The 19,113-nt window shown below is 39.4% G+C and overlaps 1 protein-coding gene across 1 annotated transcript in view; it reads left to right on the top strand.

The window, feature by feature from the left end:
* The window catches only part of USH2A (usherin), a 777,251-nt gene that overhangs the window by 483,828 nt on the left and 274,310 nt on the right, over nucleotides 1-19,113 (top strand). Inside the window, exons 40-41 of the mRNA XM_022579226.3 lie at nucleotides 8,580-9,208; nucleotides 18,689-19,023. Of these exons, the coding sequence (XP_022434934.3) occupies nucleotides 8,580-9,208; nucleotides 18,689-19,023 (964 nt within the window). The remainder of the gene's footprint in view (nucleotides 1-8,579; nucleotides 9,209-18,688; nucleotides 19,024-19,113) is intronic.

The following is a 19,113-nucleotide window of genomic DNA, read 5'->3' as shown; positions in this document are numbered from 1 at the left end:
GCCACCTCTGAATGGATGTGCAATTGAGTTGACAAAGACCGAGTGATTGGCACTGGGCACAAGCAGTTTTTCTGTCAAGGCTTCAAAGCCTTGCTTATAAAACCACCCATGCTGGGGCTTCCCTGGTGGCGCAGTGGTTGAGAGTCCGCCTGCCGATGCAGGGGACACGGGTTCGTGCCCCTGTCCGGGAGGATCCCACATGCCGCGGAGCGGTTGGGCCCGTGAACCATGGCCGCTGAGCCTGCGCGTCTGGAGCCTGTGCTCCGCAACGGGAGAGGCCACAACGGTGAGAGGGCCCACGTACCGCAAAAAAAAAACAACCACCCATGCTGACAGCTCCATGCTGGTATCACACTTCATACTTGATCCTAACTACCACCTCCCAATTGGCGAAGTGCAATTTCCAATGTAGAAATTCGACATATCACCTTACAGAATGAAACAGAGAGGTCACCTCATGCCCACATTTAAATTTCATGCCATCGCTAGGCACCTTTCCGCATCAGCCAAAGCCTCGAAACATTCTGGTGCCAAAACAAAAGGGTCACCAATAGCAATATTTTTCATATGATACCGTGAGAGCATGATATTCATCAAGCCTGTGACCCAGCTGAGAGCAGAAAGAGAAACCTAGGCAGGAAGGTACCTAGAGCCAGAGAAACAAATGCTTGGGTACAAAGAGAGTTTCTCACAGATGGAGAAAAAGGCTGTGAGGAATTTATTTTTTTTTTAATATTTCATTTTCTGTAATCATTTTCCTACCATTTTTTTAAATTAATTAATTTATTTTGGGCTGTGTTGGGTCTTCGTTTCCGTGCGAGGGCTTTCTCTAGTTGCGGCGAGCGGGGGCCACTCTTCATCGCGGTGTGCATGCCCCTCACTATCGCGGCCTCTCTTGTTGCGGAGCACAGGCTCCAGACGCACAGGCTCAGTAGTTGTGGCTCACGGGCCTAGTTGCTCTGCGGCATGTGGGATCTTCCCGGACCAGGGCTCGAACCCATGTCCCCTGCATTGGTAGGCAGATTCTCAACCACTGCGCCACCAGAGAAGCCCCCTGTGAGGAATTTTAATAGTGTTTTTTCAAATAATTTGTCATTTACATCAGTGGGCCGCCAATATCCAGTACCATGCAGTTTTAAAAATCTAGCGTGGGGGGCTTCCCTGGTGGCGCAGTGGTTGGGAGTCCGCCTGCCAATGCAGGGTACACGGGTTCGTGCCCTGGTCCGGGAGGATCCCACATGCCGCGGAGCGGCTGGGCCCGTGAGCCAAGGCTGCTGAGCCGGCGCGTCCGGATCCTGTGCTCCGCAGCGGGAGAGGCCACAACAGTGAGAGGCCCGCGTACTGTAAAAAAAAAAAAAAAAAAAAAAAAAAAAAAATCTAGCGTGCTGCATGCCGCGGAGTGGCTGGGCCCGTGAGCCATGGCCGCTGAGCCTGCGCGTCAGGAGCCTGTGCTCCGCAACAGGAGAGGCCACAGCAATGAGATGCCCGCGCACCCCCCGACAAGAAAAAAAAAAAAAAAAATCTAGTGTGCTGATGCCAAATAATAATAATGCACATTTCCTATGAATATTTTAAATCCAGTTAAACTTGTGTTAATAAAAGATGTTTTTTCCAGCCAACTTGGTCAAGTGTAGTGTTCGACTATTTGCAACCAGATAAATACAAACAACACATGATTTTTTTTTTTTTTTTAACAAGCTGCTGGCAGTCCAAGCACCTGGAATGTCTGCAGCCTACAAAAATGCATTAAGATTGTGATAGACTTGGGAGCATGGGATTAATAACATGAAGACACTTACCTATCAGCTGAAACTTTTTGATATCTTTTAACCAGAAATAACCATCTCTTCTGATTTTATTGTTTGTCCCTCTCTTTTGTGTGCTTAAAATTGTTTTCCGTGCAGTATAGGCATGTGAAAATGGTAGCTGGCTGGAAGGGAAAGTCTCCTTCAACTTCAGCTTAAATGTGCATGTGCTCTTTTGCCTACTAAAATCCTGCCCTGTGTAAAATATAAGATAACCCACTTTTCTTGAAAAATGTAGATTCCCTAGACTAATAAAATTCAGATTTCTCCCAAGGTTTCTTAGCTAACAAGACTGAAATATGGACTGTCTCTTTATTTGAGTCATTTTAACAACAAACATATATGTATACACAATTAGATCAACCTGATGAAAATGAGATTCTTTTCTAAAAATCACTTCTCTACCCCCAAAACAAAACAAAACAGAAAATCCAGATTGCTTCTAGAGATGACCCTTTAGTTGTCAAATACTTTTCAAAGACTAAAAGTTGAATCATTTCACTAAATTTGTAGTTAAAAACTCCACATTTGTATTTCTAACCATTAATCTAAGAGGCATTATTAAATAAAGTTTGTGGGATTTGAACAGTTGATTCTGTAGATTTACTTAGACAATTTTTTCATGTGTTCATTATTTTGCTAACAGACTGATTGTTCATGAGTTTTGACTGGCATCTGCTAAAAGATAGAAAGATGTATCTTATTACTTACACGGTGAGATTTTCAGTACTATTAACATATTGTATTCACTCATAGTATTAGGTTTTACTGTTATTTTTTCCATACTTAAAATTGCACTGTGAGCAAAGGATGAAGCAATGAGGGAAATTATCATAGTATCTGGGTCCTGTTTTACTTTCCTCATTAGCAGTTTTGAGCAGTTTTCCCCTTTCATTCATCTTTAAGATTCTCATAGCAGTTTACAAAGCAACAGTTGTTCTTCTGCAGTAAAAAAGAAAGATCTTGCAATGTTCATTGAAATCAGTATCAGAACACATTTCTGCCTCGTTTGTTGTCTGACAACATTCTAGTCATCCTTCAAGCCCCAGCTTATATGTCACCTCCTGTGTGAAGCCTTCCCTCCTCATATCTACCTTAGAATTTTGGTTTGTGTTTACTTGTGTACCATCAATATCTCCTTCTGAATTGTAACTTCTCAGGACCTAGGGTTCCATCTCATTTATCTTTGTAGTTCCAGTGCCTGGTGGAGGGTCTCATATAGAGCAGGTACCCAAAATTGTTAATGGACTGATGAAAAAGAGTTTCATGTAAGCAAATCCATGAAAAGACAACCAAGCAAACCTTAACTGGGTACCTGCCATGTAGGAGGGACTGAAAGAGACATGAAAATTACAAGGATGAATAGGAGAGTTTTCTTTACTTGAGGCATCCACTATCTGGTGGCAAGAAGGACATAGAGTAAAACCGTAGTTAGAGTGTTCAAAGCTGAGAGCAAGCCCAGAGGAGAGCATTTCCCTCAACATGGGGTGTCAGGAAAGCCTTTCTGGATGAGAACAGCAGGAGAGGAAATAGGGAATGATTTCTATTTGGAGTTCACATCAATATCAGATTTCAAATTTACTTCCTCATCATTGGTTCAGAAAAAGGTGGGAAAAGGAATTGCTGTAAGAGGCGTCCACTGACACTTGAGACAGGCAGGGCGGCTTGCAGGATGTTCTGCCCGTGGTTCCAGCCTCTGTGTATGTGCCAAGGAGGGTGAGGATGAGAGGCAGATGTAAGAGAAGGAAATCCCAGAGGCAGTCCTCATTCTTTGCCTTGGTCAGAGGCAGCCTGCTGGCTGTCCCTGTGATTCAACATTAGCTGTCTTGACTAGGATAGCGAATGTTCTAATTAGAGAGACCTCTGCTGGCCCAAAACCATGCGCTATTTCAAAATGAAGGGGGATAGATATACAGAAATAGAATTCCAGAAGGAAAACACGTTTCCTTCTTATTCTCACAACCTGTAATGAGTAAAACACCGAGTCCTTGTGACAGGGAGGGGAAGTAAACTTGTGGTATGAAACTTGATCAGTTGATCAAGATACTTCTAGAGCAGGATTTTCCAATCATTCAGTAAGTATATTTGTATCCTTAAGAGTATTTAAATTTTAGAACTAATATTGCGTGGTAGAGATCTTTTAATCAGTGTGCTTTAGAACTGAACGTCAACCTGGATCTTAAGAGTGTTCTGTGTGAGAAAGACAGAAACATTTGTAAATAAGAGTGGCTCGGATTTGTAACAGTAGATTTTATTTTATTGAATGAAGAAATGTGAACTGTAAGTTTTGGTAGTGCTGCACGATGATTTTGCTTTTCTATTCCAAATACATGTCCTAATTGCTTTAAATACTAACTTGTGAATGCTTATCCTCTCAAGCAGTGATGTAGGTCTCTACTTTACCCACAATGGAAGATCCTTGATGCAAAGTAGATAATGTAAACTGCTGATTTTGAGAGCGAAGTGGCCCTGTATGTATGTCCCTACCTACTTTGTTTCCTGTTGCATAGATTCCGCCCCTCAAATCCTTGCATTCCCAGAATTTATAAAAACAAATATTTATTATCTTTACATTTCCATTTTTATATCCTAAGATCAGAAGCTGAAAGTGACCAATAGAAAATCCTTTGAAAGGATAGATCGATTAATGAAAACTTCTATCCACCTGGCCTCAATTTCCCTCTTGAGCTCTTGAATCTCTTTTGGGAACAGAAAGCCCACTGTTCTTCCAAATTTGGAACCTCTAGTTCTTTTAGGACTTTTTTCTGCCATCATGAATTCTCACATCAACACATTTCATCTTCTGTTCCAAACTTTCAAGGAAGGATCCATAGCCATTCACCATACAACAAATCCCAATTCTGGGAGTCAGAACACTCTTCCTAGCCTTCCTCTGCTGTCCTGGTCTCAGGAGAAAGAGAGAAAATAATTCCCCAGTATCGGTTCACCTACTTGCAGACGATAAATCATATCCTTTCAATTTCAACCACCTTCTAGTCTTCAGATGATTCTTTTATTAAGCAATGATGCCTGTGTCACACAGGTCTTTTCCTATTTCATCAGTTGTCAAGAAGCTGAATGTTCATACTTGTGCCAAGCTGCGGTGCGCGTTCTTAATATTTGTTTTGGGATACAACTATTGTACCCTCTTTATCATCAAGAGATTAATTACTCTTTATCATTATTTTACTTGTCCTATTGCTTAAGTCTTTTATTATGAGCTGTCAGAAAGTCTTTTGGGGAAGTAGTTGGGGTATAAATAATAAATTGATAAAAAAAACTCATGATTAAAGATGGGATAGAATCCATCACTCCACTCGTCTGCTAACATTTCAGTAGTGAGTATCAAGAGGCTACAGGAACAATTAGCGTAGGGTATATACTACTCTGTATAATTATATATCCATATATTTGCCACCTTGATTTTTAATTCATTGGCAGATTTAGAGGATATCCACTTATGGAGTTAATATTGCTGAAAAAGAGCTTTTGAACAGAGTGAGTTTTTAATTAGAATGGCAAAAAGTTGCTTCAAGGCGGTAATAACATACCGGGAAAACTGAGCCATCTTCGGTAACTCTAGTAGCAAACAAGTTGTAGAAGACCCAAGGAAACCACTGAAAAAAGTTGTATACACACTACAGATGTGAGTCATTCAAACCATTTATTCACACACACACACACACACACACACACACACACACACACGCCTACGCACCCATCCTTCCCAGTATACACCCCTGAGTATAAAAATAAGCAGACCCCTCTGTGTACAATCTCATTACTCTCTTTTAAGCTAGGGCTGAATTTTTGAAGCTGATGAGCGAGATCGTTTCCCATAAAAGATAATTTCATTTGCCAAAATGAAACTACTTTCTGTTATTAATGCTGTAATGAAACAGCTTGAAATATGAATCAGTGATCTGAACAGAAAGGATGTTCCCCGTTCACCGCTCCAGGAGGGGAGTTCTCTAAACAATTACACCCACGGAGAGGGCTGTTCGGTTGTATTTTCATCACTAGCCAGCTGAGCTGTGTGGCTGTCATACTTGCCGGTCTCCCCTCCAGTGACAGCCGCATTGACAACATGTTATACTCCACATTGATTTTACAGTTAAGGAGCTGATTGTGATATATAGGGATTTTAAGAATTCAGCTGAGAGGCTGACTTTTGCCTTTTATCATTCCATTAAAATTTTATAACCATCTTTTTCATGTCATTTCATCCATGAATTCTTACTTTAGAAGTGATAGCTACTGCTGTGAGCATAACTTTTCTCATGTTCAGAGCTTTTAATTGTATTAGCAAACTACCCCAATTATAGTTATTACTCATGTTTTACATAATTGTGGTGACCCTTTCAGCCATGCAGTAGCATGCCAGTTGATTTGTATATAGAACTAGACGATTCGGCTTATCATTTTAAAGCATTAAATTGAAAGCGTGCCAAGAGTCAGGTTTTAACACTTCCTTAGCCAAAGCAGCTAATTAAGCTGCATTCGGCATCCTCTCCTGAGTCGCGTGCTTCAAGGACCCTTCCTGCAGCAAGTGCTGGGGCCCTACTCAGCTAGAGCCTGAAGCTCATAAAATGTATTCTGGCTTTCAAGGGGGGGAAAAGATCATGCAATTGAAATTAAACATCTCTTCTTTCCCAAGATAGGAGATCATCTTTAAGGAAAGGCTGTGTTCTGTGGAGGCTTGAAGTACCAGTTCATTATCCTGGATGTTTCCTTGATAAGACTATTATCGTAGGCAGGAGAAATAAAAGGCTTATCCCCATCAAAACAGAGAACAAACTGCATCATTGTTGTAACTTTTCCCTGAGGAAGCTCACAGTTTGAGATAATGCACAGATGAGGGATAATTATGGAAGACCCGAGTGAAAACCCTAATAGAAAATATTCTGATTTGTAAGCATATATTATTCTTTTTTCAGCGGGGAAGGGTGAGTTAGGGTTAGACTTGAAAGGCTTGATTCTCCACCATTGATTTTATGGACCCCAATCTCAGAGGATTTCGTTTTACAAGACAACATTGATATCTTACAAGACTTGCGCTTGCTTTTCTTCAGGAGAGAGCCAAACCTAGATGACAAGTATAAATAAGAAAGGATCCGCATCCCTATTTTGATATAATAATTGCTACCGCTACTGTGTACCGGAGAGCAAAGTAAGAAATGTCACAGTGGTTTGACGAAAGCTTTAAAATGAAAGCTAACAACAGACTAAAATGAAAAATGTGATCCATATCGAGATCATTGTACTTTTAAGCATTTTTCTCTTCAAATAGGATGCATTACCAAATTGTCAAAAATGGCTTGATTTCAGGGTTCGTGTACTGTAACAGCTTTCCTCTCAAAAAGTAATTATGATTCTACCATCAGTCCAGTTGGTGACAAATACGTGGATCATGTCGTGTGAAAATACGCTCCTATCATCAGCTATTACTGTAGTCACTGGCTCTGCGAAGCAGTGGTTGCGTTTAAAATTTAAACCTTGGGTATGACACTGAATCACACACACATAATCAACGCTGTTTTAAACAATTACTAAATCCAAGTATATCTTTTTTAAAGATTCTCCCGTAAAATCTAATGTTCACGGAAAAATCGCATAAATGTCCAAATTGCTGTGGGCAGAAAAGGGGGATACAGGATTTTTCTTGATCTGTTGTAGCAATTTATAGATTTCGGGCCGCGGTTTATAAGAATGCTAAATGTTCTGGAATTACAGCTGTTACTGATCAGTGATTGAGCCAGATTTGTGTTATTGCACCATGTTCTTGCTTGTACCCAGAGAGCAGTAAAGCCTCAATATAATAAAAAGCACCTGCATTTTAAATGAAATTTCAATTGAAAAACTTAACAGCCCTTCAAATTGCAGAATTTAACGCAGCCCAGTAAAGCTTAAATAACACTTTGCCTCCGCAGGCTGAGGGGTTTGCATTCAAGGTGACTTGAGTGTGTCGCATGGTGAAATTATTTACAATTAAGGAATTTCTCTGGAGGGCTGCAGGATATTTGCTGTTCCACAACACCTAGGCGGGCATATGGTGGGCCTTTTTCAGTATTCATGGAGCCTCCTGAACCTTTATGATAATTGAATCAGTTAGAGTGCTGAGTGGAGCAAGCATTAAACCTGTTAACCTAAAGGTCAGATCTGTGCATTGTTTATTTATCAGTAGGTGAAAGAGCTAAATCGGCAGCTTCTGTCACAGTCACAGTAAAAAAAAATCACCTGTAATATTAACAGGGAGTAGATAAATTACAAAACATGGATTAGAATGATAAACAGACCCGGGGATAATATGGAATATATAATGAGAGATGCTGAAGGATTTTACTGGGCTGTGAAATATGCAGGTTTGTTAAGGCAGTGTTATTGATTATAATGAGTTACTGGGGTTCTAGAAAAATGGGGCGGAAGCTACAACTTTGGTTACAACCGCCCTCTTGTATCTTTCTCTCCTAAGATCTTTATTTCAGGTCCTTGTGATATTTTGAATCCTTAGCTTTAATAAAAAGAAACGATTTTAATAAAGCTATCTTAGAGACAAAAATGACAATTGAATTTGATAATGTTCAACAAGTACATACTTCTTACACATTTAAGAGTAAATGTGTAAGAGACACTTGGCCACTTACTTATTGGCCTTCACCAAGTGTCCAGTTTCATACTCTGGTAGGAGAGTTATCACTCATTTTAGTTTTGTTCTGAGGAGATGTGGGGAGTTTCTAAGAGGTATCCTGTCTTACTTTTCTTTCTACTTTGTAGAACCTGGACCTATAGACCCTCCGATTCTTCGGGATGTGAAGTCAAGAATGATGTTGGTCACCTGGCAGCATCCTTTAAAGCGCAATGGGATCATTACCCATTATAACATTCATCAACATGGCCGTCTCTGCTTAAAAACTTCCGGAAATGTCACTAACGGCACAGTGGTCCATTTGCGCCCATATACAGCCTACACATTTCAAGTAGAAGCTTGTACTTCAAAAGGGTGTTCCCTGTCACCAGAGTCTCAGACTGTATGGACACTCCCAGATGCACCAGAAGGTATCCCGAGACCAGAGTTGTTCTCCGATACCCCAACGTCCGTGATTATATCTTGGCAACCCCCCACCCATCCCAACGGCTTGGTGGAGAACTTCACAATCGAGAGAAGAGTCGAAGGGAAGGAAGAAGCTACTACCCTGGTGACTTTCCCGAGAGGTCATCCCATGAGGTTTATCGACAAGACTTCTGCTCTTAGCCCATGGACAAAATATGAGTATCGGGTCCTGATGAGCACTCTTGGAGGAGGTACAAACAGCAGCGCTTGGGCAGAAGTGACCACGAGACCTTCACGACCTGCTGGGGTGCAGCCCCCCGTGGTGGATGTGCTAGGACCCGACGCAGCCAAGGTAAGATACGGTGTGTCTGTCTCCACTGCAGACATAGGAATTTACCCTGGATTGACTCTGTGTTGAACAGAGCCATCTACTGACAGAACGCACACATGTGTTGTTTTAGGCATTCACTGGAGAAACTGGGTTTTTGGCCTTTGGCCCAAGCTATCTTGAATTTGATGTCAGTTTTTCATTTCTCCCTGTAACCCCTTAATTATATTGTTGAGATACTGCCATTTGCCTCACACACCTGAAATCCTTTGAATGCCACCGTGGGATGCTTAGCTTAACCACCACGTCAGATCTAAATAGATCAGAAAATGAGAGGAGGTGGGGAAATACGGGGGAAGGGATTAGTGTATTAACAAAAGTTCCAATTACCGATATTCTGATTCTTTTTTAATGATCAAAGGATCAGGATGATGGGGAAAGAAATAAAAATAGCCGATTACGGGGCTATCTAGGAACTGTTCAATTATTCACTTCACTCTACTGGGAATGAACCCTAGAGCGCAGGATAACTACCATTGTTTTGGCTTGCATACAAACTTCATTCAAGGGAAATTAGTGTAACCAAACAGGAGGGAGTTTTGTAGCTTAGAAGCCTCTTTTGTGTAAATACACACATGCTTCCATGGATTCAATCTTGTACTACTGCCAAAAGCATTGGTGGAGCAGCTTGCTCACCAGAGCACAAAACAAAGGACATTTGCATAACAGCAGAGTTCATCTGCTGAAATTATTACTTGAATCTCTGTTGTGTGTTCTCTCGTCCCACCAAAAGCAAACACTGGGTGATGCTAAATAGTGTAAATTCTTGAAGAAATTTAATTGAACCTACAAACGAAAATCGATTTTTATAAGTCTGTCTTAGTTTCAACATGAGATTGGTCAAAGCAACACGCCTTCTTGATAGAAATACCACAAATGTATAGAATCCTGTTGATAAAACACTAAAAGGAAATTAATTTGAAGGACGTGAGGTACGATGTTTATTATATGAATTGGGCGATCTTAAGAATTGTTCTTCATTCAAAGGAAAAGCAAAACGAACCAAAGGAAAACCCCAAACAAACCTAGAGTTATTCATCATTTCAGAAATGACTTTTCTTTTCAATCCTAAGGGAATTTTGCAAAACTTCAGTAGCAGTACCAATCAATATGATGTGACATAAACACAGTCCCTTCACAAAGGCAAAGCTAGATAATGGACTTTTTTCTGGATTCTTTCTAACAAAAGTTTAATAACTAGGCAGATCTGAAAAATGATAAATATTTTCAGAAAAATAATGGCTCAATGCCCAATTCTATGTGATTCAGCATCTATAAACGGTGATCAAAAGTATTCAAAACAAATTGCCTGACTTTTTCTTTCATTCTTTTTTTTTTTCCTTCCTCTTTGCATTTTGTAACCTCATCCAGGAATAAGACAGTGTGCATGGCTTGTCAACCTGCTAAGGTAAAGTTTAGATTAGCTTGGCTTGGGAGCAGAATCTCACAGGCACTCACCAGGTCAGGAATCTAAAAGTCTCTAAGAAGGTGCTTGGAATGTGCAGACATTGGACATTAGTGATAGTTTTTAAAAATTCACACCTTTTATTAATTCTCACTTTATAACTAGAAAATCAGAAGTTATCAATGAAGAGAGTCATCAGGAATATTCAGCTGAATCTAGTATTGGATTATATATGTTTAAATAATATCAAAACAACATATTTACGCTTCAGAATTTTGGGCTCACATTAGGTTCAAAAAGATCTTCAGACTCAAAGTCAATGTGCTCGTGATATGCTTATCTGGTAAACAGAGGCAATGTGACAGCAATACAGTGATTTCTCTTTATGAACTATAAGATTTAAAAGTTAAAATTGCAAATGGATAAGATACGAGGAAAACAGAAGGATGGCCGTGAATGCATTGGTTAAGAAATTTATTCAACATTTATTTCATAGAGTCATTGCAAATATTAGGATGAAGAGAATTGTCAGTAATATTATTGACACAATAATAATAATTTCAGTTCTACTAACCTTTATTGAGCACGTGTAAATCTTTATGAGTGCCTCTTTTAGACACTGAGGATACAGTAGCGGCCAAATCAAAATCCCCACCTTCATGGAGTGTACCTTTTAGTCAAAACAACATAAACAGATATATAAAATGCCCAGAAGTGAAAAAGGCTTGAGGGAAGAAACAAATCAGGAATAAACACTACCAGCTGATAGGTTGGGGGATAATAAAGGAAATGGACTGATATTTCACCCTAGTTCTTCCCATTTTGTACCATGTGGTCTTTTCACCACCACTCCACCTGTAAGAGCTTGCATCTAATAGGGAAAGCAAGGAAACTTCACATACTTAGGCCAACTAGAAAATAACCCAAAGTAGCATCTTAGTAAGTATAAAGAGATAACTTGGCATAGACATGAGCATTAGGAAGCGAAAGTTGCATTAACAACAAGGTCCTACTGTATAGCACAAGGAAGTATATTCAATATCCTGTAATAAACCATAATGGAAAAGAATATGAAAAAGAACACATATATATATATATGTATAACTGAATCACTTTGCTGTACTGCAGAAGTTATAGTTGGTTTAATATTGTAAATCAACTATACCTCAAGAAAATAAATTTAAAAAAAAAGAAAAAAGGAAAGTTGCATATCAAAATTACATTCTTAATATCTTATTTGATTACAAGGAAAAGAATATATATTGTCAAAGCGGTTGTGTGAAAGCCATGCACTTTGATGTGATATCTAATCACTTTAAGAAAATTCATTTCATTGTATAAAGTTGGTAAAAAAATACCAAAACCTGAAAAAGATAGTTCAGTAAAACTATAGACTAATTTCATACTGCGACTATAGAGCCAATGCTTCTAAATAAAATATTAGCAAATTGAACTCAGGAGTATATTAAAAGAATGGTATACCAGGACAAATCTGGTCTGATTCCAAAAACGTAAGTTTGGTTCAACATCAGGAAATCTATCAACATACTGCTTAAATCAACTGATTAAAAGAGAAAGCCCTTTTTTTTTTATCAATAGATGCAGAAAAAAGACCTAAGATTCAGTAGCCATTTCTAACAAATATTCAACATAAAACCAGATTAGGAAAAAGTCAATTTATAAATTTATTCCACTGGAGTCTTGAGTACGATTGAGGACTAATAAAAATAAAACATAGAATAACTAAGTTGTATAACTGTGACGCAGCAAAATATATATATATATATTGCTTTTTGGTGATAACATGAGACTCTGAACTCTGATGGCCCCATTCGCAGGCCCACCTTCCCACGGCTAAAGCAGAATGAAAGAGCAGGGCTGCAGCTCTCAGTTTTTCAGGTAGAAGAGTCCTCTCTTGGCTCAGATCGCCAAAACCACCAGCCTTGGTGTGTGTGTGACAAGGAACAACAATCCTGTCCCCCAGATGGTGTCCACGCACAGCTTTGCTATGGTGTGTACTCTTAGCATTGCTCATTTACAGGTTGATAATAAACCAAAGTAAAAAGAATTAAGTCTTAGTCATCATTCTCACCTGTTTTTGAAGATGGGCTGGTCTTTGATATCTGCTTAAATCAAACCATTAAAAAATTATAAATTCTTTTTTTAATTTAATTTTTATTTTATATTGGAGTATAATTGATTTACTGTATTGTGTTAGTTTCGGGTGTACAGCAAAGTGATTCAGTTATGCATATACATATATACATTCTTTTTCAGATTCTTTTCCCATATAGGGTATTACAGAATTTGGAAGGAAATAAAATGACAACTAATATTCACTGAGTTCATATTAAGTTCCAGGAATTGCCCTCACTGAGTCCTTACTACAACCCTGTCAGATAAAGGCTATTATTATCCCCATTTCACAGGCAAACCCTGCAGCCTTAAAAGAATAGATAGTTATATTTAGCTAGAAAACAATTTTGTTTTTGCAAGATATAAGATTCCTCAAAAAAAAGTTAAACTTCAAAAGATAGATTGGGAAAATGCATCTATAAGACATTATAGAAAAATAATTTCCCCATAATAAACAAAGAACTTCTAATAACTTATGATAAAAAGACAACTCAATAGAAAACAAAGTATAAAATATGGATAAATAATGTGATAAGAGGATATACAAAGTTAATAATGTTTGAAAATATTTATATCTTAAAAAAGTCAAGGGACTACAAATTAATTAAAGAAATAATAAAGTAATACTGGCAAGACCAAAAGGATTAGTAATTTCTTTTTATTTCTTCCAGTTTTATTCAGATAGAGTTGACCCAAAGCACTGTATACATTTAAGGGGTCCAGCATAATCATTTGACTTGCATACATCATGAAATGATGACCACAGTAAGTTTATTGAACATCCATCATCTCCTATAGATACAAAATAAAAGAAAACATTTTTTCCTTGTGATAGCACTCTTAGGATTTATTGGGTTGGCCAAAACATTTGTTCGGGTTTTTCTGTAACAACTTATGGAAAATTCCAGACAAACGTTTTGGCCAACCAAATACTTCCTTAACAATTTTCATATGTAATGTCAGCAGTGTTAATTGTATTAATCGTGTTGTACATCACAACCCTAGTACTTATTTATCTTATAACTGGAAGTTTTCATCCTTGACCACCTTCACCCGCCACTGCCTCTGGTAATCACAAATCTGATCTCTAAAAGGAGCAGTAATTTCAAGAATTTATGGGGACACAAATCATGGACATTTTCTTTCATTGTTTGTGATCAAGTGAATTACTTCAAACTTTTCGGAAAGTAATCCATCAATAATGATTAAAACTAAACATACATTTTGGTATAGCAATTCTTGCTAACCTATACAATAATAAATAAGTACAGGGACTTCCCTGGCAGTCCAGGGGTTAAGACTCCACACTTCCAACACAGGGGACATAGGTTCGATCCCTGGTCGGGGAGCTAAGATCCCACGTGCCATGCAGCGCAGCCAAAAAATTTTTTAAATAAAAAAAAATGTACAATCGTATGTATACATACATTTTCAAATATGGTTTTTAACAGTAAAGTCAAGTCGGTAGGATAACTGAATAGTCTGTTTTCAGCCATGAAAGGAATATTATGCAACATAAAACATGATAGGGTGTGTCCCATGATCTCTAGTTGAGTGTGAAAAGCAAGTTACAGATTAATAATGGGTATAAAAAATAAAATTTTTCCAGAAAAAAATTTAAAAGAGAGAGAGAAAACGTACCTATGTGTGGATATATTTGCTGTGTGAGAAAGTATGGCAGAATAGATTCAAAGCTATCACCTTTTCACCTTTACAGGGTGGGAATGGGGAGGGATAGGAGGAGGTCGAGGTGAAGGACCGTAATTTATTTTCCTGTATGTATCAATATCTTTGGTTTTTTCTCTGAATACAAAACAAATATCCGAAGTAAAAAAATTAATATTAACAACTTTAAAAGAAAAGGAAGATATCTTAAAGGAAAAATTTCATTTCATTTCAACGAATACTTATTGTACACCTTGTTCTGTATGAGAAGATTTGCCGGGGAGCCAGTTGTTGAGCGGAATTACCATATGGAGTCAAACGTTACCACACTCTCATGCCCTGTGGTCATTCATATTCTGTATTGATTAAGTAGTCTTAGAATTATAAAATCTTCTATGTAGATATGAGGGCGAGGATTGTCTCTTAACATTAGATACAAGGAAACTGAGGCCCAGAGATGTTAAGTGTTTTGTTCCAAGTCTCACAGTGTTGGTTGAGTAACCTACATCAAATATCAAGGATATTTATTCTTAGCCCATAAAGTTCATAAATCATAAAGTTCAACCTTCATAAATCCTCTTATTCATAAAGTTCTTAAATATGGTTTGATGGAGTTAAAGAAATTAGAAGTAAGTTACAATGTTTATGTGTGTTACATTTTTCAGTCCCGAAGCCAATCATCCAACCTACATTCCCTACATTTTTGCTTACAACCAGGATCTTGATTGTTTAGGGCCACTCTTCAGGGATCTGAACAAATAGGTAAAAGTCAGTAGCTCCTTAAACACCTACCCGCCTGTCCTATTTTTTGCAAATTTACAATAACTAAACAGAGAATGGAAATCTAAGCAATTAAGAACCACTCAAATAAAAGAAATCATCATTGTTGGCAAAGCAACTCCAAAATAAACATTTTATTCCCAGCCAGAAACTACAATTCTGTTTAGAAAATTTCAGTGTAAAAGTCTTGTTTTAGAGAACATACCTTTTGCTTATTAGGCCAGGAACATGCTCTTGGGTCTGAGTTTTTTGGGCTGCAACAGTATTTTATAATCCTTTCTATGAACAATAGATACATAAAAGGCCGTGGAAAATTAAACTGAATGAAAGTTTTAATCTCACATATTTTAGCCACACTCTAGTAAATGTAGTCTTAGGCACTGGAAAGAATAGAATCCAATATTTAACTAACTGGCTCTTTAAAAAGCTTGGACACATTTATTTTTAGTAATAGCTCCAGGATATTTTCAGGAGGATGATCAAATTAGATACCATTTCTGATAGCCTACTCACTATAATGACAATGGCCTTCTCCACCTTGCTATAAAATTCCTTATAAAAATTTTCTGTGGAAGTAGATTCATGTCTTCCAACTCAGTACTGTCAAAAAGATATATCTTCCTGGGTGTCCCTGGTGGCGCAGTGGTTAAGAATCCGCCTGCCTGGGCTTCCCTGGTGGTGCAGTGGTTGAGGGTCCGCCTGCCAACGCAGGGGACACGGGTTCGTGCCCCGGTCCGGGAAGATCCCACATGCCGCGGAGTGGCTAGGCCCATGAGCCATGGCCACTGAGCCTGCGCGTCCGGAGCCTGTGCTCCACAACAGGAGAGGCCACAACAGTGAGAGGCCTGAGTACCGCAAAAAAAAAAAAAAAAAAAAAAGAATCCGCCTGCCAATTTAGGGGACACGGGTTCGATCCCTGATCCGGGAAGATCCCACATGCTGCGGAGCAACTAAGCCCGTGCACCACAGCTACTGAGCCTGCACTCTAGAGCCCACGAGCCACAACTACTGATCCCGTGTGCTGCAACTACCGAAGCCCATGTGCCCAGAGCCCATGCTGTGCAACAAGAGAAGCCACCGCAGTGAGAAGCCTGTGCACCGCAACGAAGAGTAGCCCCAGCTCGCCGCAACTAGAGAAAGCCCGTGTGCAGCAACGAAGACCCAACGCAGCCAAAAATAAAATAAATAAATAAATGTATAAACTAAAAAAAAAAGATGTATCTTCTTAAGTCTGTAGCTTTTTAAGTGAGAAAAATAGCCAGTTTCTGGATGCAAACGTTTATAGTTAGAGAACACAGGGATTTTTTTAGCTCTTCAAATGACTGTCTCCTGAATCATTACATCACATCACTTAATCTCCGCTGGTTGAGATCTTACTCAAGGTTTATTTTATGAATGCTTTTCTTAGGCTCAACAATTGAGTGCCAAATCAATTCACTCTCAGCTCAACTGCTCACACCGACTACCTCCAAAGTTTGGATTCTTTCGAGGGCTGCCAAGCCTTGACCTGAACTCTCACAATATTCTAGTTCCAGAGGCAAGTGGTATTCCACATGTGAATCAGGTAGAATTGAGCTGTGATAACCCTTCCATTTTCCATTTGCATGACAAGTACGAGGAAGCCCTGTAAATATGACCTTGACTCATTTCTGAAGTCCACAAAGAGCACTGCACCCCCCAAACAAATAGAATCCTATGTCTGCTCTATAAACTTTACTTGCGTTAGGCTTCTTTGATCTTTCCTCCATCCAGGCAAATCCTCTGTGCTTATAAGGAACTCATCTAAAATTTCTCTTCACCAGCACAGTGTGGAACTCTCTGAGAAGTGTTTTTGGTTTTTTGTTTGTTTGTTAATTTTTATTTATTTTTGGCTGGGTTGGATCTTCGTTGCTGCCCACTGGCTTTCTCTAGTTGCGGTGAGCGGGGGCTACTCTTTGTTGCGCTGCGGTGGCTTCTCTTGTTGCAGAGCACGGGCTCTAGGCACGCGGGCTCAGTAGTTGTGGCTCACGGGCTTAGTTGCTCCGTGGCATGTGGGATCTTCCCGAACCAGGGCTCAAACCCACACGTGTCCCCTGCAATGGCAGGTGGATTCTTAACCACTGCACCACTAGGGAAGTCCAGAAAAAGTTTTTAAAGTTAGCAATGATTTCAAGCTATGTAGTAAAATTGGAGTAGATGTCAGGTCCTTGTTAATTTTAAGTTAGGACCGTAATCATCAAGCGACTGCCCAGTGACATCTGGTAGAGGCCCATTTTATCACCAAGAATTAGGAAGAACACCCTACAGATATCTCGGGTCAGGTTCCTTCTGGAGGAAATTTTTTCCCTTTAAGATAGAAAATTTTGGTTCATCCTTTTCCATTCTCACTTTTCTATAATGCCTCTCAGACTTCGAATTTGTATAGAACTATAAATGTAGGTATCAATATATCACTTTGTGGAAAACTCTTTGAAAGTTTCAAAATAGCTATATGCTGAGGAAAAACATAATGGAGACAGCCATGACTGCTATTACTTCTGGAACTCCATCTCTCGGTGTATGGCACTAAATGGGTGTACAATTTAGGCCCTGCTATCAAGAAGCTTACAGTCTATTGGGGAGATGGGATATACACTCCAAAATTTAAGGAACATTGCAAGGCAACACAAAAAAGATGACCCATGATAGCATATAAATAAGTAATCTTTTAATGACTAATGCACATTTTTCTAGGGTCCTTTGTCCCCCATAGGAGCATGAGTGGGTTAGCACTATGCCCTTACAGTATTTAGCCAGAAAAGAAAAGCAACGTTAAACATTATTAGAAAACGGTGTTTCTTTCTTCTGATGTTCATGTCTGTGACTTAAACAGGATCATTCTTTGCTTGCCTTTTTAAAGCTTTCCACATGTCTCTTGTCTTTGAGAACAGGATGTGTTGTTATTGCTTTACTTGTTACATATCCTCAGAAAATGCAAAGAATGATTTCTGCACCCTCCCACCACCATCCAAAAAAAAAAAAGAGAGAGAATAGTGACATATTTAGAGTACCCGCTAATAATGCAAAGCAAGGAGTTCTGACGTTTCGTTTAATTGAGTTATAAACAAGAAAACTATTAAATCCTGCTGCCTCCCCATTGATGCGTGTGGATGTGTGAATTCTCTCCATGTGTGTGCTCTGTGTCCTTCAGGGCATCCATGGTGGAGATGAATCACTAAGGTGTGTACTAGTCTGACAATCTTAGAAAGTCTCCAGACTAAAAGCCCAGCCCAGGAAACAGCATTTCATCTAATTCCTGGTGTACTGCTAATTGATCTGGAACCCTTCATTACTGTCTAGTGCAAAGGGCGAAGTCGAAAGTGGGTATTTAGAAAGTGACTTGACTGAAAACAAGGCAGAGCAAAATGCCAGGCCTTGTGAACTGCAGTTGCTCTGTTCCTGTGTTGTCACACTGGTGCTAAGCTTACGTTTTATTTCAGGTCACTTGGAGAGCCCCACTTATCCTGAATGGAGACATCCTTACCTACGAGATCCGCATGCCTGACCCTCACATCACGATCACCAACGTTACTTCCTCTGTGTTCAGTCACGTCGTTACTCATCTGATTCCTTTCACTAATTATTCTGTCACCATTGTGGCTTGCTCAGGGGGTAATGGGCATCTAGGGGGGTGCACAGAGAGTTTCCCTACCCATGTGACCACGCATCCCACCCTGCCTCAGGATCTTAGCCCGTTGTCCGTGGTTCCACTAAGTGAATCGTATGTTGGCATTTCTTGGCAGCCACCAGCCAGGCCAAACGGACCCAATTTGAGGTAAGAGAAAGTGATGGTGCTTTTGGATTTTGTTACCGTCTTATCTCTCTGGGAAGGAAGGGAGGAAGGAGGCTTTTCCTCACATAGGAA

This window comes from Delphinapterus leucas, chromosome 1 (assembly GCF_059928025.1).
Source record: "Delphinapterus leucas isolate spDelLeu-1000000601 "Yukka" chromosome 1, BTC_Dleu_Yukka2, whole genome shotgun sequence".
NCBI lineage: Eukaryota > Metazoa > Chordata > Mammalia > Artiodactyla > Monodontidae > Delphinapterus > Delphinapterus leucas.
The sequence above is the reverse complement of the archived record's forward strand: the minus strand, read 5'-3'. Positions and strand labels throughout refer to the sequence as shown.